This window comes from Tursiops truncatus, chromosome 8 (genome assembly GCF_011762595.2).
Source record: "Tursiops truncatus isolate mTurTru1 chromosome 8, mTurTru1.mat.Y, whole genome shotgun sequence".
NCBI classification, from domain to species: domain Eukaryota; kingdom Metazoa; phylum Chordata; class Mammalia; order Artiodactyla; family Delphinidae; genus Tursiops; species Tursiops truncatus.
In genome coordinates, this window is record NC_047041.1 from 63,663,884 (window position 1) to 63,686,477 (window position 22,594).

At 44.9% G+C, this 22,594-nt stretch overlaps 1 protein-coding gene across 15 annotated transcripts in view; it reads right to left on the reverse strand.

Annotated features, from left to right (window-relative positions):
• Positions 1-27: 27 nt before the first annotated feature.
• IRAG1 (inositol 1,4,5-triphosphate receptor associated 1) overlaps positions 28-22,594 on the reverse strand; it is a 118,439-nt gene continuing 95,872 nt past the window's right edge. For 7 of the 15 annotated variants that reach the window (XM_073808610.1, XM_073808613.1, XM_073808611.1 and 4 more), the window contains 6 exons: positions 21,243-21,376; positions 20,686-20,793; positions 18,950-19,014; positions 9,549-9,668; positions 8,099-8,230; positions 28-3,326 (listed from right to left, as the gene is read on the reverse strand). In XM_073808610.1, coding sequence (XP_073664711.1) covers positions 3,083-3,326; positions 8,099-8,230; positions 9,549-9,668; positions 18,950-19,014; positions 20,686-20,793; positions 21,243-21,376 — 803 coding nt within the window. In that variant the 3' untranslated portion in view covers positions 28-3,082. Of the gene's footprint in view, positions 3,327-8,098; positions 8,231-8,336; positions 8,437-9,548; positions 9,669-13,877; positions 14,066-15,611; positions 15,742-18,949; positions 19,015-20,685; positions 20,794-21,242; positions 21,377-22,594 lie in introns of those variants that run through there. The other 8 variants (XM_033862536.2, XM_033862535.2, XR_012333449.1 and 5 more) reach the window with 7 other exon arrangements.

A 22,594-nucleotide genomic window follows, 5' to 3' on the forward strand; every position in this document is an offset into this window, starting at 1 on the left:
ATGAGGAGGCATTCAGCTGCTGCCAAAGGTTTGGAAATGTGCTTTTATTTTCAAACTCAGGTATGTGACACTCTATATTTCAAGGCTAGCACACCTGTGTGAGGTTTAACAACGTTAGGAGCTGACAACCAGTGATACACAAATCCAGCATCTCCCTCTCCACTTATGCGGCCAGGCTGTACACAGGGAGCAATACAGAGAGTCCTAGGGCCAAGCAGAAATGTCAGACCTCAGAGGCATTTTGAAGGGAACTTTTATTTCAGATCAATATCACTGTTGGAAATACAGGGCCTGTTTCTGTCCATTTCACTGCTGCTTTGGCAACAGTTCCAATTGCCTCAGGTCATCTTTGCTTTTCTTGAAGAATTTACCGGGAGTCCTGTTTCAGGAATGCCCTTGGAAACGTGGGTACTCTTTTGTTCCTTCTCGTCCTCAACCTCCCTTTACTCACAGAGTCGTTTGGCTGAGGGCCTGGCCTGGAAGCATTCTTGCAGGCCTTTCTGTGGAGCAGCTGGAGGGTCAAGAGCTCACTGCAGCTTCTCTCCTGGCCTTTGTCTCAACAGGAAGCAAAGGTGGGAACCCTGTGACCAAGTGGGTGATGGGCCAGCTCCGCCTCGTCCTTCTTCACGGGAGGCTGAGACTGGATGTTGCCAGCCTAGAGTCCTGCCCCACAGCCAGCCTCTCTGGAGCGCCATTTGTATCCTGTCTTTGGCTTTGAGGGCCTCAACGTCCTCCAGTGTATCCAGTCGCCCTGGAAGAGGCAGGGCAAACCATCCATCCATGCGGCCAAAGTCCGTCTGCCATGATCTGCACCTCTTTACCTTAATGGCACATCCTTGGTCAACCCTGGCTTGGGCTTCTCTCACAGTGGTTTTCTAGCCACTGGAAAGGATGCCTCCCTTAGAACAACAGGCTGCTTTCACAGTGGGGCCTAACCTAGGTGGGTCTTTCTGAAAGGAGTGGTTGCATCAAGCCTAGCCCTTGAGCTTGGAAATGTTGTTGCTAATCAGGTCACAGAGGAGACTGAAAAATACTGGAATAAGTCGAGGCTAATAAAGGTGTTATTTTTTTCGTTGAGTTGTTGGTGGTGATGATGCTGGTGTTGGGAAGTATGCAAAACGTCGGCTGTTCCCAGACTGCTCTCCACCCCCTTGAATGCTCACTTGTTCTTTTGACCAACATTTAATGATACCCTCCCAAGCATCGGCCACCATGCTAGGCACTTACCCAGAGAATGGGTAAGACATGGTTCTTGTCTTTGAGGAAAAATGCCAGGAAAGGCAGACACATAAATAAGTTATTCTGATACACTGTAGTAATGGTCATTAGTAGTAGTAATGAAAATGTTTAAAAAGTGCCAGAAAGCACAGAGAAGGGTGTGACCTATTATGTGGGGCATGGTGGGGAGTTGGAGGGAGGCCATTAAAGGTGTAATGGAGGGGATGATTTTTGCACTTGGTCCTGAGGAGTGACCAGAAGAAAAGAGGAGAGCGGCAGAAGAAAAACTAGTGAGAGAAAACAATTTAGTCTGGGAACCAGAAATGGCTTGGAGTGGCTGAAGGGCCACTCAGGGGAGTGGGACTGGAATGTAGGATGTCCAGTTAGGAGGCCTTTGGAAGAATCAATTTAGTGCAGGGGTTGAGAGCACAGCCCCTGGGGCCAGCCTGGCTGGGTGTGACTTCCAGCCCCATGATTTACTAACTGGGTATCCTTGGCAAGTTACTTTGCTTGTTTTGTGCTTCAGTTTCCTTATCTGAAAATGGGAAGAGTCACAGTTTTTTTCTTTTTCTTGAGGACTCATTGAATGAATCCCTATATAATACCTAATACAGTGTTTGGCTCACAGTAAGTTCTATACGAGTGTCAGAAACAAAAACAAATGTCAACAGCAAAACAAAAACAACAGCAAAGCCACCACCATAAAACCCACACAGAAACCAGCGCCCCCCAGAACTGATGAGGCAAGAAGGCAGGTGGCAGCTGTCAAGGTGGAGTGAGAAGTCCAGCTGGAGGTGGGACGCACTCTCAGTTTTCTGCTAAACAATGGGAATGCTCTGAGACCTACACTTTGGTTGGAAATGCCATTGAAACTGGAACACTGCAGTGGAGATGCACACTCGCATGTGGGCACAGCGAAGCTGAAAGTGCATTGTCTCTTTCCCCCTGAGAGGCGGGTTAACTGCTCTCAACCAGAGAGAACAAAGAGGGGATAGACTGTGCTCTACAGCAGCTCAGAATTAGCCCTGGAAATGGAGACCAGCAAGTTCGCCATGGAAGCCATGAGTTTTCAGTGTTTCTCAAACATCTTAAGCCCACGTAGAAAGCTCACTGAACAGGTGCCTGGTGGCTGCCCCACACCTAGTGAAAATCTGTGGGTTGGCTTTAACCCTAACACATACCCAGAGCACACGTTTGGAGGGTAGGTGGCTTCATGCATGCGTGTGCTGTGTGTGTGTGTGCTCTGTGTATGTGTACAGAGGAATATATGTTCATTTACATCTTCCCACTTCATTTCAAGCACTGAGCTAAAAAGCAGCCTAAACGTTTTTCTGATAAACCTTTCTGACTTCTGTAAAGAGAAACTCTGATTGCAAAGGGGAGAAGGGAAGGCTGAAGGAGAGTCAGTAAGAATGAGATGGGAAATGGGAAGATATTCATGTGAGGCTCCAAATTCCAGGTCTGATCCTTGGGGGCAGAGTTAGCCTTTAGACACAATCCTTCCAGATTTCCGATCAATGGCAGAGAGGAAAATGGGGAGGGGGAGGGGGCTTCGCACTGTAGCCTATAAAGAAGGTGTTTTGTTTCTCCCCAGCCATCTGAGCTGGCGCAGGCAACTGTCCCTTCCGTCGGAGTTCCCTGGTGAAGGCCACTTCTTTTTCCACTGATGCTTTTTGTTGATCCTCCAAGAACATCAGTTACTGTGTGTGAATAGCTCCCATAGGGGTGCCGAGTGTGAAAGAACCCCTGCTCGTTCCCCTGACGGCAGCAGTGGTGTGCCCATGCCCAGGCCTGACACATCATGCTTGGGGAAAGCGCAGCAGGCTGTGTGCTGGAGCAGGGCACTGGCCGGGTGTCGGGTTTCCTACTGCTCTGTAGGCTGCTCATGCTGGAGTCCTGAGCTCCACCATGAGTCCCTTTGGGCTGCCGAGCAAGTGGATTTCCCAAGGGGCCCGTCGGCCTGCTCCACACAAGAGTTATAGGAACCGTAGAGCCCCAGCACAACAGTCAAGACCAGCATTGCTGCGGCCATCATCCAGATGACTTGCCAGTGCCGACAGAGTTTGGGATACATGACTTGTAGGAAATGAACCAATTCTTCAAGTTTGCTGTCAAATGAAAAACATAGGTGGAGGGTTTAGTATATTGGGCACATATACGATGCCCAGAACTTCCATCTGGAATACTCTCCATGTTGTCTTGCGCCGTGGTTCTCAAACTCAGCTGTGCATAGTGTTGTTTGGCAGCAATTAATCAAAAACCCCAGGTCTACTGAATAAGAATCTCCAAAGGTATGGTCTAAGAATCTATAGTTAAAAAATTTTCCCCAGGTGATTTTGATGCCACCAGTCTATAGCCTTTATATTGGGAGAGTCTAGGCTAGAACACGCTACTTATTTGTGTGACCATTCATCCATTCGCACATGCCCTCATCTACTCATGAGATGGTCACTGATATCTGAACTCCCCCAAGCCCCAAGATACCAGGTTGGCTGACCCATTATCCCATGCAACCAGACAGGACCAACAGCCTTTCTGCACTTAGTGGTACCAGTGATCAGTTCCGAGTTCTAACCTGTCCCCCGCCTCCATGTTCAGATGCCTAATTTGTTGTCTCAGTTCCACATCTGACTGTATCTAGAGTGGAAGGACTGTGATAAACTCCTAGAAGACTCTCAACGTCGAGTAATAAATAACTGGACAAGTAATTCAAGGAACCAGATCAACCTCAAGAGCTCACTTCAAACTGTCCCGGGGCCTCCAGCAACCTCTGGTGACTTTCTCAGCCCTATTAAACTTCATTCCCAAATAACCCCTCCTCCACTTTCTCTGCTCTCTCCACACTTTTCTCTTCCCTCTCATCTCTCTCTTTTCTCTCTTCCCTCCTTCCCTTTCAACCCTCCCCCTCTGTTTTTTGCCTGCTTCACTCCACTTTTCCCTCTTCCTCTTTTCCCCACTGCCTTTCAATTTTTCCACTCTTTTTTGTGGCCCCTTGAAAAGACATTTGGTCAGATGGTCTGCTTTGAAGAGTCCATTCTTAGAGCTCTCTGGAGAAGCCTTGGACACATTCATTAAGCTAGAATTTCTTCCTGTTTCTAATCCCGGATCTAGTTTAAAAAATAACAGTGAGAATACTGAGGATCACCAAATGAAAGAGGTGAGAAAAGGGACATGAGGTCTTTCTGAAGATCCTGAGGCTCACACAGACACTGAAATATGCAGACCATTTGCTGAGAAGCAGAGAGCTCTAATTCAGAGAGCTAATAGCAGATTAGCTATTCTCTCTCTCTGCTATTCTAATAGCAGAGAGCTAGGTGCCTGACAGTGGTACAGAGACTCAACACATACTCTTCCGTAGAAAGGGATCAGATGCTCAGAGTGCCTGCCTTGGATGCTAAAGCACTGGTTGGTTTCTCTTCCATGTTGGACCCACTGATGATTGTTTCAGGAACAATTAAGCAAAGCAAAACAGTGAGTACATGAGCTGAGGTGAAAATCATTGGCCACTTTCACGACTGTTGGGGAGAGAGAATTTGGAAGTGGAAGCTTAGTTTCTTTCAGCCCCATTTAGTTTCTTTAATTTCTATTCAGATACAACTGGATGCTAAGACACAGTCTCTCTTTTGGGCTGTATTTCTGTGTTCCAAAACAAGCTGCTGGAGCAGGGAGAATCCCACTCTCACCCCATCCTTAAGTGGGCTGGCAAAGGAGGAGGGCAAGATCTGGCTTCGTGACCCTTAGCTGGTTACCCATTTCCAGCCTACAAAAGCTGTTAGAAATGGAATTAGATTAGAAATAGAATTCCTTTGGAAATCCATTTGTGGTTGTTCTGAGGTCTACCTACTCCTCCATTGGGAAGGGTGAGGTTGCTGCCCCCTCACCTGGGCCTGGAGAGAGGGGCTTCGGAGATGCTGCTTGGCGAGCTCGATATGTTGTAATTTGGGGGCACAGTGAGTAGACTGTGCGTGACTCCCACCTGAGAGATGTGAAGAGTGAGAATCTTGCTGAACTGCTTGGTGGCATCAGAGCAGGGGGCCACGATACGGAAAACCATCCTCCCACCACTAGTGGGTCAAAGGGGCGTATTTCGCAGTAACTGGATGCAGTCAGGAGAAGGAAGGCTGGCACGGGATGTCATAGACCCTGCCCGGAAATGCTACCTAGAAGCTGAGCGTGGAGGGTATACTTCCAGCTGCCCAAGGACTGAGAGAGGGCTTTTAAGTAGCTGGCCAGAAGAGCTGCATTCGACCTCATAAGGGGACCTGCAGTTGAGAGATCCTCAGAAATGGTGTGAACATGTGTGAGCTGGGGGGTAGGAGGGGTGCTTTTCTCTGAAGGTCCCATAAAACACCACACTGAACAAAATCAGAAGGTCAACCTTAAATGCCTGCTAAGGCCTGGAACCCGCTCACAAGAAGACCAGTCAGGTAATACCTTTCCTACCCTTGATCTCCATCCCCTTTCCCAACGTTAGCTCTGGAGAGGTCAGGCGCTGCATTAGCACAGCTGGGGTGGAGGGTGGGAGTGGCAGAGAGCAAGAAGTCAGCTCTGTCTCCACTATAGGCTTCCTTCCTGAAGCAGAGTGGAGCTGGAGGCCAGGGGGTATGGGGAGAAGTTCAGGCTTTTGACTATTTCAGGGAACTGGCCATTTTCATTACTGAAATGAGGTTATTCTTGGGACTTAAACTTGACCAGAGGACTTCTATTTTCTGAGAGTTATTGGAAGAGTAAAGGAGTCTGCCTAATATCATCTTAACCCCAAAAGGCCAGTGTGAACAGACAGTGGGAGAAAAGACAACAGTTCCCTGTTGCATCTTATGAGTCTCACTTGTTCCATGCATTACCTAAATGTCAGAAGACTGTGTTCTGTGTTTTAATATGGTTAAGATATTGGGTGGATTCACCCAAAGTTCACTTAAGCTGATCCTCCAGAAAGTAATATTGACAACAGATTATATTATTACATATTATTATAATAGAGGAGAGATTCCGATAAAAAGACTCTAGTGTTTGATGCTGAATCTCTTAAATAAGGGGCCAGCTGCTGGGGTTAGCTCAGTGTTTTTAAAATGCACTAAGTAGGACATGGAACTTTTAATAACCTTAGACCTTGCTTGTTAATGAGATGCCAAAATTTCGTGGGGGGAATCATGCTTGAGTACAGGTGCCTATAGGCAACTGTGTATGTAAGGGATTTGCGAATGAATGGATTGCCTGGCGCTGAACACAACAGCTCTCGGGGCTAGTCTGGCTTTGGTGACAGGTGAGGAAGGGACCCTATAACTGTGGGTGGACAGTTTCTATGATAGCAGTGTCTGTCGTTATAGAGAAGATGATGCCACACTGCTGGGCCTGAACAGGTGAAGCTACACAATGTGCTGAAGGCTGAGGACCCATCTCAGGGCTGTGCTGATGCCTGGTATCCACCACCTGAGGTACAGGCATGTTCATAAGACCAAGAAGTGAATCTGAGAGGGAGCAGAAGTTGGGAAAGAGAACGAGGCCTTTCAGTATCCTCAGCAGGACCAAGAGGATACTCTTGGATGTTGGATGCAAAGGGCGGCCATTGCCATGTGCTGCTGACCAGGAGCTGGACAGAGGGGAAGCCGGGCACAGGCTCACTTCCTCTGGGATTTCATGAAATGGGAGGGACAATCTCCCAAGATCAAATTAGCTAGATAAGGATTCCAGCCCTGTGCTTTGTAAACCAGACTGTTTATATTCCATGTACTCTCTCTGTTTAGTTCTCTTTTGTTCTTTCCCAGTGTTTGGAAGGGTTAGAAGTCTCAGCCTGTGTTTCTGTTTTGAAGGGAGCCAAAGAAAGGGCTGAAGCCCAGGCCTGGGCTTGACTGCATTAAAGGAGAGAAGACAGTCTGGTGGCCTGGAAAACAAGAGCAGAGGACACCCAGGAGGGACAGAAGACCAAGAAGGATAGGAACAAGCCACTTGGAGTAGGGACTGTGCTTTCATTGTGAAAACTGGGCTTCTCTCCTTAGGGGAGGTGGTGTGCCCTTGCACAGGTTTGTTTCCAATAGTGAAGCCCTTTCTCCAGCTCTCCCCTTGAACACTGGGGTTGACTCATGCAGGCTGACACCTCTCACTCTGGTTGAATCTTCCACCAACTAGGCTCTACTGGTCATTCCTATGTGTTTTGAAGCATGTCCATCTCACTTCTAATCCGCATTTTATTACCTTATTCATTGGGTGCATGTGATTCCAGAGTCTGCCAGCAATGAGGCACAGACACATACCCTGTCCCAAAGGTAGCAGCTGATTAGGTTAATTGATTAAGATGCAGGATCTACATTACCTTTATCTACTGTTACATATATCTTTCATGATTTAGTGGAAAATGCACTTGAAATATAAAGTATATTAAAAGGAAAAATCCAAGTATTTCCAAACCAAAGTGAAAACAATGTCCAGACGACCAAACTTGTTTGATCACCATGGAAAGAACCTGTTGGACACTTCCTTTGCCACAAAGTCGAGTTCATCCCCTACCTCCCTGTGTTCTCTCTGTCCCAGCTCCCCTCTAGGGCTTCAGGCCAACTTCATTGAACTTGGCTCTTTCATGGGAATGGTTGGGCAATGAGCTAACCGTGGTCCCTCGCATTTTCTCAGCTCCTGAGAACTGCTGGTTGCTGCCGGTCCAGCCCCTGACAACCCCTGACCCCTCAGATCTTGCAAACATCCTCTTATTAACTATTTGAGCTCTTTGGGATTTCCTTTGCCTCCTCCTCCAACATGAGTGCCCTCTTGGTTTCTGTTGGCTGCTCACTCGGGCCCTAGACCCACAACTGCCCTGGACTGGCACCTCCAGGGATGTTGTGCAATGAAATGAATTGGGACCCATTTCAGCAATGGCGAGGGCTCCAACCTGCTTCTCTGCTCCTTTTCCTCTTCCTCAGTTTCTTCTGCCTCTTCAGCTTCCTCAGGGCTCTCGGTCTTCTGTTCTTCTTCCTCCTTCAGGTCTTGAAGCTCCTTGGTCTTCTTTAGACCTTCCTGGTATCTGGGAGGCAACAACGAACAATTGAGTCTGGAAAGGCCAGGGGCGGAGCATCCTTTCCTGAGTTGCTAGAGGAGGCACTGAGCATCTCTGATGATTACACACTCACTTCCTGTGGTTCCAAACAAGAGGAAAAAGCTGGGAAGCTCCACCGCATCCTATGGTGGCTCCTGTCAGGATGATTTCCCCTCACCCCTCGGCCATTCTTCCTGTTTATGTGAAAGTGTGACAAAAGAGACAGGGAAAAAATATGGGTGCAGAGTCTCCTGGCTGGATTCTTCTACAAACCATTTGGGAGGGCTAAGGACTGTGTGGCCTTGGAGCCTCAGCTCCTCCCCTGTAAAAAGGAGAGGCTGGCACTCATTGCACGGATGTTGGAACATTTTGAGGAAGTGCCAGGTGTATGGTTTGACCTGGGGAAGGTGACACCTGTCACACAGGCTTGTTGGGAAGCTTTGTGAAAGTGAAAGGCACACAGGTTCACAGTAAATGTTCACAAAGCTGATGGAAGCATTCACTCCCCTGCATTCTAAGTACAGAGGACAGGTGTGGGTGAAAAGACAGGCTTTCCAAGAGAAACCCTCTGACTTCCTTCTCCCAGGTTTAATATTACCTTGAACATAATTTTTGCTTGTCCTACAGCTGAGTGTTTAAGGCTAGCACAGTTGGGTTGGGGCAACCCCACCACGGTGCAGGTGGCCACCACACCGAAGCCCACAGGTCCCACGTCAGAGGGAAGCTGTATCTCCCTCAGGAGCTACTGGGAAAGAAGCTCAGGATGTGGTACCTGGACAGAGGTACTTCTCTACCTGGCTTAGCTGGGGCCTTGCTCAGTATTCTGCCTCATCGGTGACTAACAACAAGCCAAAAGTGCTATTGAAGCTCAATTAGAGAAGGGGGCAGCTGAAAGGGGACTCCTTTGACAGGAAGAAGGGATGGCTGGGGCAGTTCCAGGAAGTGGGGCTGCAGCTGCTCCTGGGCACTGCTGGCAGTGGCGTGACTGCTCTGGGCATGTGTCAGGAAGCCTCAGGCACCACCAAGAGGAACCCACCCAGGGCCCCTGATTTCCAGATCATTCTGGTGGCTTTCTGCCTAAAAAAGAGGGCAGCCTAGTTATTATCTACCACACACTCTTGCCTCGTTTCCTCCTGTCTTTCCTGTGGAACAGTACTGCTCTTTCCTATGTAGTTCCTTACTCAGGCAAGGAGGTCCCAGGGCCACGGGTTGCTTCCCTAAATCCTCTAAGAGACAGGAAAGGCCCGTGGGAAGGTATCTTTTGAGCAATGCCAGGTGACCTCAGGGCTGCTGAAGGCTGACTCACCCCTTCTTGTATGCTTCTTCCTCCATCCTGGCCTTGGTCTCCTGGCTAAACCCCTCCAGGCAGCTTGGAGTCGGGACGGAAGCAGAGGCCTCACAATCCAGGTCCCCGTTCGTCTTCCCACTAGCAAGAAGAAGGAAGTACAGGGCATCCTTTCAGGGACAGATGGGACTTCTGAAAACCAAACCATGTCTTTGTTCTGTTCCTGGCCGGAAGTGAGGAAACTCATTCTGGATTGAATTTATTTCAATCTTTCTACCTTAAGATTTTATAAAGGCCTTAGTCCATGAATCCTCCTTGGGCCCCCAGACATCAAGTACTGCACCAGCTTGCCTTTTTCCTCCTGCTCTCTAATCCACTTTTATTCTTATTCCAGGAGAGGCTCTGAGTGGACAGACAGATATTGGGAGCTCCAGGGCACTAAGAGGAGGAAGATGGAGGTGGACCAAACGTTCAGAGTCATCCCATCCCTGTAGTCCATCTTCTGCTTCATTCATGTAAATATCTACCCAGTGCTAAGTCACAGGCACCTTGTAATGTGCTGGGGATACATTAGAAAACAAAAGAAAAGGCCTTTGCCAACACGGAGCACAGCAGGAGAGAATGCCCAAAAAAGGAAAGAAAAAATATGAAATTAATTACAAATTGTGATAACTTTTATGAGAGAAACAAACTCTGTGCAATGACAGAAAATAATGAGGAGAGAATCTGCTTAGATTGAGTGGCCAGAAAAGGCCTCTCAGAGATGGAGTAACTGAAGCACAGACCTGAAAGATGAGAAGTCAGCCACATCTATAGCAGAGGGAAGATCCTCCCAGGTAGAGGATCCAGGATGTGTGAACACCTCGGGATACAAAAGATGTGGAGATGTTTGAGGAACTGAAGAGGAGCAATGAGGTAAGAATTAACTTCTGGACAAGATTTTTGATGCCTGTGAGGTATCCAGGTGGAGATGTCAAGTTGGTAGTTGGATATACCAAAGTGAGTGAGAGAAGAGCTCTAGGCTGGAGATATTCAGAATATAGATGGTATTTAAAGCCAGGGGAATGGATAAGACTGTCTGGGGACATAGTATGAGGAAAATTGAGAAGAGGACCCAGGACCAAGCCACAGGCATCTCTGTCCTTAGTTCAGGTGGAGGAGGAGCCTGTGGAGGAGCTGAGAAGTAGCAGCCACAGAGGTAAGAGGAGAACCCGGAGAGCATGGAGTCCTGGGAGCTGAGAGAGTGTAAGCAGCTCTTTGCAGGAAACTGCCCTCAGCAGGAAGCCCATTTTCTTGTCACTTTAGCAAAGCTATATTGTAATTAACTTTTTTTTTCCTGTGACGATTTTTTTTTTTTTGGAATAACATTTTTTACAATGTTGTGTTCGTTTCCGCTGTAGAGCAAAGTGAATCAGCTATACGTATACAAATATCCCCTCCTTTTTGGATTTCCTTCCCATTTAGGTCACCGCAGAGCACTGAGTAGAGTTCCTTGTGCTATACAGTAGGTTCTCATTAGTTATCTATTTTATACATAGTAGTGTATATATGTCAATCTCAATCTCCCAGTTCATCCCACCACCACCCCTTCCCCCCTTGGTGTCCATATGTTTGTTCTCTCAAATAGGTTCATCTGTACCATTTTTCTAGATTCCACATATGTGCATTAATATATGATATTTGTTTTTCTCTTTCGGACTTACTTCACTCTGTATGACAGTCTCTAGGTCCATCCATGTCTCTGAAAATGACACAGTTTTATTCCTTCTTATGGCTGAGGAATGTTCCATTGTATATATGTACCACATCTTCTTTATCCATTCCTCTGTTGATGGACATTTAGGTTGCTTCCATGTCCTGTGTATTGCAAATAGTGCTGCAATGAACACTGGGGTGCATGTATCTTTTGGAATTATGGTTTTCTCTGAGTATATGCCCAGGAGTGGGATTGCTGGGTCATATGGTAGTTCTAGTTTTAGTTTTTTAAGGAACCTCCAGACTGTTCTCCATAGTGGCTGTATCAATTTACATTCTCACCTAGAATGTAGGAGGGTTCCCTTTTCTTCACATCCTCTCCAGCATTTATTGTTTGTAGACTTTTTGATGATGGCCATCCTGTCTGGTCTGAGGTGATACCTCATTGTAGTTCTGATTTGCATTTCCCTAATAATTAGTGATGTTGAGCATCTTTTCATGTGCCTCTTGGCCATCTGTGTGTCTTCTTTGTAGAAATGTCTATTTAGGTCTTCTGCCCATTTTTTGGTTGGGTTGTTTGTTTTTTGATATTGAGCTGCATGAGCTGCTGGTATATTTTGGAGATTAACCCCTTGCCAGTTGCTTCCTTTGCAAATATTTTCTCCCATTCTGAGGATTGTCTTTTCGTCTTGTTTGTAGTTTCCTTTGCTGTGCAAAAGCTTTTAAGTTTCATTAGGTCCCATTTGTTTATTTTTGATTATTTCCCTTACTCTAGGAGGTGGGTCAAAAAAGATCTTGCTGCGATTTATGTCAAAGAGTGTTTTGCCTATGTTTTCCTCTAAGAGTTTTATAGTGTCCAGCCTTACATTTAGGTCTTTAATCCATTTTGAGTTTATTTTTGTGTATGCTGTTAGGGAGTGTTCTAATTTCATTCTTTTACATGTAGCTGTCCAGTTTTCCCAGTGCCACTTATTGAAGGGACTGTCTTTTCTCCATTTTTATTCTTGCCTCCTTTGTCATTGATTAGGTGACCATAGGTGCATGGGTTTATCTCTGGACTTTCTATCCTGTTCCATTGATCTATATTTGTTTTTGTGCCAGTAGCATACTGTCTTGATTACTGTAGCTTTGTAGTATAGTCTGAAGTCCAGGAGCCTGATTCCTCCAGCTTCGTTTTTCTTTCTCAAGATTGTTTTCACTATTCGGGGTCTTTTGTGTTTCCATACAAAAGGTAAAATTTTTTGTTTTAATTCTGTGAAAAATATCCTTGGTAATTTGATAGGGATTGCATTGAATCTGTAGATTGCTTTGGGTAGTATAGTCATTTTCACAATATTGATTCTTCCGATCCAAGAACATGGTATATCTCTCCATCTGTTTGTGTCGTCTTTGATTTCTTTCATCAGTAACTTATAGTTTTCTGAGTACAGGTCTCTTACCCCTTTTAAGTCAGGCACCCCCATGCTCTACTCATCTCCAGCTCACGCACACCTTTCAAATCTTTTAATTACATGATACCTTGCCTAACTTGTTGGTTCTTTCCGTAGATCAAAGAGGTAGAAATGAAGAATAAGTAATTAACAGATGACCAGATCTCTTCCCTAGCTTCCCCTTCAGTAATCTCCCAAACAAACCGTGTGACCAAACTGTGTGAACAAGATAACATCTAGAGTGAATGAGCCTACATGCAGTGGGGGGATGGTGACCACTCTGACCCCCATTCCAATGACTAACTGAGATTACTTCCCTCCTTCCCTTTAAAAGTTTCATGGCTGAGCAGAATCTTTGGAGGTGGTTTTTGGGGACACTGAGTCCACCATCTCCCCAGATTGCCAGCATTCTGATTAAAGGCACCGTTCCTTTCTACTATTTGTGAGTAGTGATTTTGTAAGCAGCGCGCAGTGGGACCCCCATTTGATAACAAAAGGAGAGTGTGTCAAGGAGGGAGCATTAAGTGTGTCACGCACACACTTTTGAGAGCCCGAGTCAGATAAGTACAGAAAAGGCAACTATTGGATTGGATAACATGGAGGGCAAGAGGAGCTTTGGTTACACAGTAGGAGCAAAGACAGTTTGGAACGGACTGAGGGAAGAATGGGAGGTGAGAAAGGGGGAGACGTAGACAGGAATTTGACAAGGACAGGGAATAGAAGACTGTCAGGGGAACAAGTAGCTGAAAAAGTGGGTCAAGGGATGAAAGCACATTTGAATGTGGATAGAAATGATCCAGTAGAGGAGATGAGAGAAAGGGGAGGACCAAAGGAATAAATTCTTTGAAAAAAGAAAGTAGGGACAGACCTTAGAAAGGTGGAGAAACTTCTCCTTGGTCATAACAAAGGGAGGAAGGAAATGAAGATGGTGAGCTGGGAGTTTGGCAAAGGAAGATGAGAGGGATCCTCCTATCTGATAGCTTAAATTTTCTCTATAAAATGGAAGACAAGGTCATCTGCTACAAGTGAGAGGTAGGGAGGTCTAGGAAGGCTTGAAGAGGGAAGAGAAGGTGTAAGAATCATGGGGTGGAGGTGGGGGGACACACGTGCTAGAAGATCACAGTAGGATGGCTGACGGTGCTGGGAGCCCATTTGAGGTATGAAATCATGAGTTTAAAGGAAGTACACTGGTGGCCATGCCTTCTCTATAAATCCTGCAGCTTACCTAGGTGTCTGGAATCCCAATGGGAGTCTTGTCATGGAGGAGCCCTCGAACGAGGCAGAACAGCGAGCAGAGCTTTTCAGCCAGGACTCTGACAGATCACAGCTGCCACCCTCCCCGACCTCTTAGACAGGCTTTATGAGTCTCCTCATTCTCGGCATCAGTCTCCCATGTCTTGGTTTCCCTCAGACCTTGTAAAATTTACATTTCATCAGGCTGGAAACCAAAACCCATTGTGAACAAGAAAGATAATGCTCTAAAAATATCAGCTATTCATAACATTTCTCCTTTTTAAAATTACATTATCCACTCCCTTCCATGCGATCTTTGCCTAATGTGCCGTTTCCTATTTGTCCTAATGACTGGAACAAGAGCAGAAAAACACAGCTACAGCCAAGGGTAGGGAAAGCAATTATTTTATGAAATATGGTAGGGTGTAAAATGTTTACTGTTATTTCCTGACCCTTAGACTGAGCTTATAGTTCCTTAACTATCTTCTCCAACTATCTGGAATTTTCTCCCTATGCATTTTAAAGACTGTTCAAATACCTTTTCCTTTGTGGAACTGTTGCTAATGTTTTCCTCTGTCTCACACCCTCTGGTTAAAGTTGATCTCTCCCTCCCTTTATACCCTCATTGCACCTCTTTTATAGCATAACTTGGAGCTAGGGCACTTTTATGTTTTATACACATGTCCATCCCTCCATATGACTGTGATTGCAGGGAGACAGTCAGTTTGAATGGTGCTTGGTACATAGTAAGTGCCTTTAATTGTTTGCTGAGTTGTATTGACTTCACCATGGCTCATCTCATCCCTGCCCGTTAATCTTACAAAATGGGCAGGTCCTCTATGTAAATGACTATTTCCTGAGAACTCAGTGCTTGGGTTGAGCTGAAGGAATCCCTATGCATGCCTATAAACGTGGAGCTGAGCACAGCTTGTGCCCACCTAAGGACTTCTGGGCCAGACACTCATGGATCTTGGCATCTATTCCTAGGCCATAATCTTGCATGCTTTCTTTTGGGGATGATTAATTAGAATAAGGCTCATTGTTCTCTCATGTCCACTGGGTCAAAAACATTTGTCATTGTGCTCAGCTCTCAGTAACATGAGGGGCTGTTTTATCGAAATGTGTTGTGTGACCTGCAGATATAGTAGAGTCTATTTTTTCCACATGGTTAACAATATTTGAAAGTGACTCCAATCCTTTCCAATGGACAGATCTTACCTTCTCGGGCTCATCTAGGTCTCTAAGCCACCCCCACTGCCGAGGCTCCCTCAGACAAGCCCAGCCCGGGGGACCTGGGCTACAGTAGCTTCCTTAATCTCTGTTACTCAATCCCAGGTTTCTGGGGTCCACTACTAGTTGATTGAGGGCTAATCCATTCCAGAATACTATCAGCAAAGGGGAGTTCTTTACTGTATATATTTAATGTCATATAAAACCTTTAAGCAATTTATCCTGAGGGCTCCCAAAGTGTAGCAAATGGTTATTTTACAAATTATAGTGAAAATTTGCTCTGTGATACAGCAGTTTAATGGCCCCCCTTATGAAAGCAGCCCTGTGCACCATCCGCATGTACGATGGCGCTGATCCCTCAGTGAATGGCTCTGTATACACCCTCTGCTCCCACCCACTCTGCCCTCCACTCCACACCCAGGTAGTCACCAGCTTCTTTCACAATAGCTCACAGGAGCTTTTTCAAAAATTGCTCTTAAATCCACTCTCTTCTCACCAGTCACACTGAACTTCTTTCTGTTCTTCCAGTTGAGGGTCTATTAAGTGGTTAAGCACATGAATTCTGCTATCTACTAGCTGTGTAACTTCAGGCAAGTGATGATTTCACTGAGTTTCAGTTTCCTCATCTATAAAATAAAGAAATTAATAGTATACCTGCCTCATGGTATTATTGTAAGGATTAAATGAGATCATTAATGTAAAGCAATTAGAACAGCATTTGGCAAAAAGCATGTAATAAATAATAAGTATTGTAAGCATGTGATAAATCATCAGTAGTGTTCCTTGACTACTCCATACTTTCTTGCCTTAGAGCATGGAATGTTGTTAACCTCCTATTCACCTGGTTAACTATATGACCTTCATGTTTAACTTTTAAAGTAAATTCCTAGAGGAAACATTTTCTAAGCCTCCGTCCCCCGACCCCCCATACCAAAACTGGGTTGCGTGATCATTTTCTTGTGTCTTACTCCCTTGGTAACCTGTACTTCCTTCTGATATCACCCATCACATTGTATTACAATAGGCTGTTTCCCATCTGTCTTTCCCATTATACTGCGAGCTCCTTGGGTGCATTCTAGGTGCCTGGCTCTTGGTTATTAATTGTTGAAGGAATGAAAAATGAAAGACTATGAATAAATAGCTTTTTCTACTTATGAAACTGTTCTTGAGACTTTTTCTATTTTAACCTTTAATACTAATTTTAAATATTACTCTCTCTATTTTTCTCTAAATCTACAGGTTCCTAGACCCTTGCTGAGGTGAAGAACAGGTTACTATGAAGTGACCTGCAAGAACAAGGTTCAGAATTCTCTCAAGTCATATTGGGAGTGCAGTCTGCAGTTAGGTATTTGCTTGTGAAGTATCCACAGGCATTATGATCTTCTCATCATCTTTCATGAGCTTAGCCAATTCCCTACCTGCTTAGTCACTGTATGCTTAGGGAAATGTGAGATCATTTAAATACAGCAATCTAGAAAGCAATGCATGTTAATGCATTATTTAATAATGCATTAATTTAATAATGCATTATTTAATGCATGTTAATGCATTAAATTATTTAATGCATTATTTAATAATGCATTATTTAATAATGCATAATGCATTATTTAATAATGCATAATGCATTATTTCTCTTTAACAGTATGGAAAAGGTGGCTAGAATCAACTGTATTTCTGTTAGAATGGAAGATACGAATTCATTTTCACTCACAGATTGTCTCATTGTCAGCCCCTTGGCAATCGATATTTTCAGTTCCGTAAATTTAGATGAAAATTACTTAGCATCTTTTAGAAATCCAGAGGGGGAAGCTGTTGTTAGTCTGAATCCCTCCTCCTTTGAACATCCCCTCCCCTTTTTGCAGCCATCTTCATAGGCTGGGTATATTCCCAACAGGCAAGTCAACTACAGCATGGGTAATGTATCATGGTGGTCTCTCTAAATAGCCCATAAGAATGAGCAGCAGACAGCTTCTTGCTTGACTTGCCTGAATCCTCACTCTGTCCCTATCTCTCCTGGTTCTAACCCCCTGGAATGGTGCTGCCACCTTTGATCCTCATTCGTTGCCACTCCTGATTCAGGGCTGCTGCCTGCTGTCCCCCATTTTGCACCTCGCCTGCTCCTACCAAGGAGAGTTCAGGTTCTTGATGACCTCCACTGCCTCAGATGGAAGGTCTCAGCAGGCCTGAGCATTCATTCTACAGAGTCCAGGTCCTGCCCCATCATGAGAGTCTGCTGGGGAGAGAGGGGACATGGATTTTCTGCCTTAACCTGCTCTGCAGGTCGACAGTTAGGAATGGAGCCTTGCTGGGAAAAAGGGGTTGGTGTGTCCAAAGGCAGGACTGGAAGGGAGAATTTCAGTGCGCTTCTCACTCAGGGTATCAGATGACCATTTCTGGAGAAATTCAGAGACCATGGACTAGACACTATGACTTTAGGGACTTGGTAAAATTCTGTAGCCTCGGTTACTTCCACGTGGTTGTTAGTTTGTCACCCCTTTACAATGTCCCTGTAGTGATCAAGAAAACAAAGAAACAAAGAAACAGACAAAAGCACCCTACACAACATGAAGAACTTGTTAGCTTTCCCCGGGGTGAGGCGGCAAAGTGAGCAATTGTCTCGCAAACGTCAAGATTAATGGGGGGAGAGTCACTGAACGACAGGTTGGTGCTTGCATATTCTGAGAGGTGAGGAAAACAGGCTGAGTCTGGGGGTGGGGAGCTGGGAGTTTGTCTGTACTAAAAAAGGGGCCCAACACAGACATTCCTTGCCAGGCCAAGCCAAACTATTCTAACATCAATGAAAAATGAAGGACTAAAGCTGTCTCAAGGCAAGAAAGAAGGAAGAATAGAGGTGTATGTTTTACCAAATGAGGAGAGACACGTGGGGAAAGTTCTGAGAGGTGGCAGCTGTGATCCAGATGTTTTCCAGCAAGCAAATGAAAGAACTGGAAAAGCAAGTTATAAACTCCTCTGAGTATGTAGAAATAGCCTGCCTTGCTTTGGTTGAGGATAAAAAGACCTGCAAATTGCATAGGTGCCTAGAAAAGGTAGGCGTAGCAGACACTGTTTGTTGCAAATTCAATACTCACTCTCCCTCCTACTTCCTAAAAGCAACGTGATTTTGCTCATGAATTTACTCTTCTTCATGGAGCCATTTTGGTCAATGGGAAGCTGACACGCTCTTCCCATCTCTAGGGCATAGTTTAAGCCCATGATGACAATCTCATTCCTAAAGCCTGTGATTGGTTTAGAAAGGGAGCGTGTTCCAAATTTGCTAACAAGATAAGAAGGAAGACTGAAAAAAGATTTCTGAGTTCATTCCTAAGAAAGAAACATGGAAAGAGATGGTCCCTTTCTTCCTGTAGATGTTGTCATGTCTGGACGAAATACCTGGAAGTAGTAGCCATTTGCCGCAAACCTGCTGATGAAGTCAACATACAAAGTGGGCAGAGAAAAGGAAATTGTAGAGGTTGAGCTGGGGCCTTGCTGTACCACATCTGGAAAAGCCTCATCTGTGGACCTACTATTTAAACCCCTTTGAGTTGGGGCTTTCTTGTATCTGTAGCCCAAAGGATCCCATTGACTAAAGAAGGCTTCTGTCCCCTCTGGGCTCTTCTGGGACGGAGGCACACTTGGACTCAGCTGCAGCATCTTCCTGGTCCAGGAATTTTGCAAACTGGGTCTGAAATCTTCGTGGGTCTCAGAGTCCCATTCATTTCCCCTAGAACTTAATTTGCTTTCCATCGCATTTGGGGAGTGAGGTTGGGAGGAAAGGTGAGTTGGGGAAATTTCCTCAGAGATCCCCAAAGTTAAGAGGAAAAGGGACATACTTACTTTTCCAAAAGTGCAGGCAGTGCTGAGGGGACAGGTGGGTTGCCTTTCCCATTGGGTGATTCTGACTGAATGGAAAACAGGAGACAGAGAATTGAGGATCAGCTAGGAAGGAAGAAGCCCGGGCCGACAGGTTTCCAATGATGCTGGGAAGGGTTGCTGCTGCTCTTCTTTCCTCTTCCCGCTCCCCAAGCTTTCTAATCTGCATCTGAGCTCAGGCACTGGCCCTTCCTCAGGCCTTCTCTGCCCTCCTTTCCTGGGTGTTCTTTCCCTCTGGGGCACAGGCAATGTGCACATTTTCCTTCTCCTCTTCCAAGTTTTCTTGAATAAGGGAAAGAGTTTACATATTGAGGCTCCATTCTGGAGGGGAGCCATCAGTTTCTCTCTATTCCCTGTTTACTGACTTGGACTAAATACCAGGGAGGCTCCTACCAAATGCAGGTCCCAAGGCCCCTGGGATGGATTCACACAAGCCCATCACTGCCCTCGAGATACAGTTCCAAGCACAACTCTCAGGAGATCCCTGCCGTTACTAAAAGCTCAAGGCATCAGAAATTTCTTTATAATAAATTCCCCAGGAATACCACATTGTTTTGCTGCAATGGATTCGGTTTAAACAATGGCTTTCAACTCTGCCTGCATGTTAGAATCGCCTGGGGGATATTTTCTTAAAGTACTGATCCAATCCACAATCTTGGGTTGGGGCCTAGGCATTGAATGTTTTAGAAGTACCCTATGTGATTTTAATGGATAGCCCTGATTGCTAACCCCTAGTCTAAAGGAATATATATATTTGGAAGCCACATTATACATTTAGTATAGAATGGGAAATAGTCCCTGTTAAAACCACTAACTAGCTCTCCTAAGAGTTTTAGGTAGGTTTAACCAGATTCACAAAGTTCTGGAATCTAGAAAATATTTTGTTTATAGGAATAGTCTTTGTTTTAAAAAAAAATTGAAGCAGATTTTTTTTTTCTGATTATAAGTAATACATTCTTACTCTAGAAATATAGCGGCATCAAGAAAATTAAAATCACCTGTGATTTTACCATTGCCCAGAGATAACCATTATTAGTAGTTTTACTTACATTCTTTCAGAATTTTCTGTTTACACACAGAAAAACACTCTTTCTTAAACTGCAAAACACAGTTACGCAGTATATACTGGGGTTTTGCTTTTTGTTACTAATAAATTATGGACTTTTTTCATGTCGATAAATAAAGTTTTATATTTGAATCATATATTTAGCAGCTGCATAGAAACCCCTTATTGAGCTTTTCCTAATTTATTAAACCAATCTCTTATTAATGGGAATTCTGCTTATTTCCAATTTTTCAATGTTGTAAACAATGCTGCAATGAATCAAAGCAGGGTAACATTGGGTTTAAGAACTCAGGCTCTGGAATCAGAGGGCCTGGGGTTCAAAGCTCAGCTTACCAAGTACTCCATAATGCAATCTTCAGCTGCTTAAACCCACTGCAGAGTGGAGGGTTCTGGTTTAAGCATGAAAAGACATACGCTTTGCAAGGAACACTCTCTGAGCTGCCAGCACCTTGCTCAAGGACACTGAGTCTTCTCAGGGCAGTATAAGACCTGGGGCCTGGTCTGTACTGAGGCTTCTGAACCCATAGCCCAGAATCTGTGCTTGGAATTTCCTCTCCTTGTTGACCCTACCCCATCCAGGTCACCCCCACAGTTGTGAGCCTGAGGCCCAGGAGGCAAGCATTATCATACTCACCAGGGCTGGTAAGGAGGGGATGGGAGATGAGCTGGGTGACGGGCCAGGCAGGTTCAGGATATTAAACTTGGGCACCACGGCAACGCTGACCCTCCGGCGGGGCATGTTCTGTGGGAAGAGAAGGGATCAGGCCCACTGTCATGGAGGGGGCAGCACCCAAAGTTCAGAAAGGCCTGGGAAATGCCTACTAATTCCAAATGCTGTGTTCAATGGATATCCTGGTTTTAGGGTAGTGATGGTGCTGGGGGTTGGTGTAGAGAGAGTGGCCAAAATTAACAAATTTTTTTTATTAGTGATGAGTGATTTCTCAACATGTTCTGATTTTAATTTCTCAGATCCTGAAGAGATGGAACAGAAATGATGCCCAGTCATTGGACAGTGTATGAAACCCTGGGTAGTGTATGAAAATGATCTATGGCAATACCAAAGTTTGTGCATCATTTCATGTTCATTAGAGATGGTGCAGTACTGGAAGCCACGAGCAAGGGAAGGTTGGAGGATGAGCTAGCAAGGTTCGGAAGCTGAATGAGAGACTCTGTCCAGAGGTTCTTTTGCACCTGTGGATCCAAGAATGACTGATTTCCTGGCTGACTGTGGAAACTTCTGTCTTTCTTTCCCCAGTATTCCTTGAACATGCATACCTTTCCCAGCGAGAGGGACATGGACCGTGCTGTGCGAGGGACCCCATCTTCTGCAGCAGGAGGGAACAGAGAAGAACCCAGGTTAGTTCTCAGAGTAGGCTCCAGCAGGAAGCAGATAGCAGAAACTAAGCCAAGGTATCTATGGGCCAGAACTGACCCTCAAGGGATGTCCCAAGGGCCTAGGTGCAGAGGTCACTGAATTTGACACTTGACCTTTTGAAACAATCATCTGCAGAGTGGGTTTTTTTTGGGACACAGCCTTCATCCTAACTCCTCTGGGCACTATGAGAATCCCTAGTCTTGCACCTCTGGTCTCCACCTCACACCACCACACGGTCTCTGGGTTATGCCGTGGAGAGTATGTGAAGATTCCTCGTAGCAATACCAGGGCTTATTGGGTCATTTCTTGCTCATTCAAGGAAGGTACATTCACGGAAATTATGAGCAAGGAAGGTGTGGTGTCAATAAAAAATGGAAACGTGTTGACAACAGTAATTTCAATATGTCATCTACAAAATAATTCAGAACAAAAGAAACTAGCACCCCTGGGTTTTCTTCTCCTTAGTACATATATTAAGTGATATGTAAAATATGTAAAATTCATGTAAAATATTTAGCACCACACCTGGATAATACTACCACTAGAAAACACCAGCATGTGTAGAGAAAGGTTTTTGACAGCTCAATTCAGTTTGATTCAGTTTGACCAGTACCATCTAGTCTGTATAGCTGTCTATTCCTCATATTCATGTACTTTAGGTGTTTCTCTTAAAAAGCACATAACTAACACTTTTTCTTAATCTAATCTGAGGTTTTCTATTAACCAACAAGTCTAAGTTGTTTATATTTCTTGTGATTGATATATTTCTACCATCTCATTTTGTAGTTTATGTTTCCTTCATTAATTGCATTTTTTCTAACCTTCCCTCCCCCCCAAATTGGTTTGGAATTTATATATTTTAGTTGTAATCTTTAGTGTGACCCCTTAAACTTTTAACATGTTACATGACATTAGATTTTAAATGAATCAAGATCTCTATCCTTTTCCTGAATCAACCTTAAAAAAAGATCACTCCTTTGAACTTAAATTATATTGTTTTTCAGTATTTTTTAAATTAATTAATTAATTAAATTTTGTTTTTGGCTGCCTTGGGTCTTCGTTGCTGCGCATGGGCTTTCTCTAGTAGCGGCGAGTGGGGGGCCATTCTTCATTGCGGTGAGTGGGCTTCTCATTGTGGTGGCTTCTCTTGTCGCGGAGCATGGGCTCT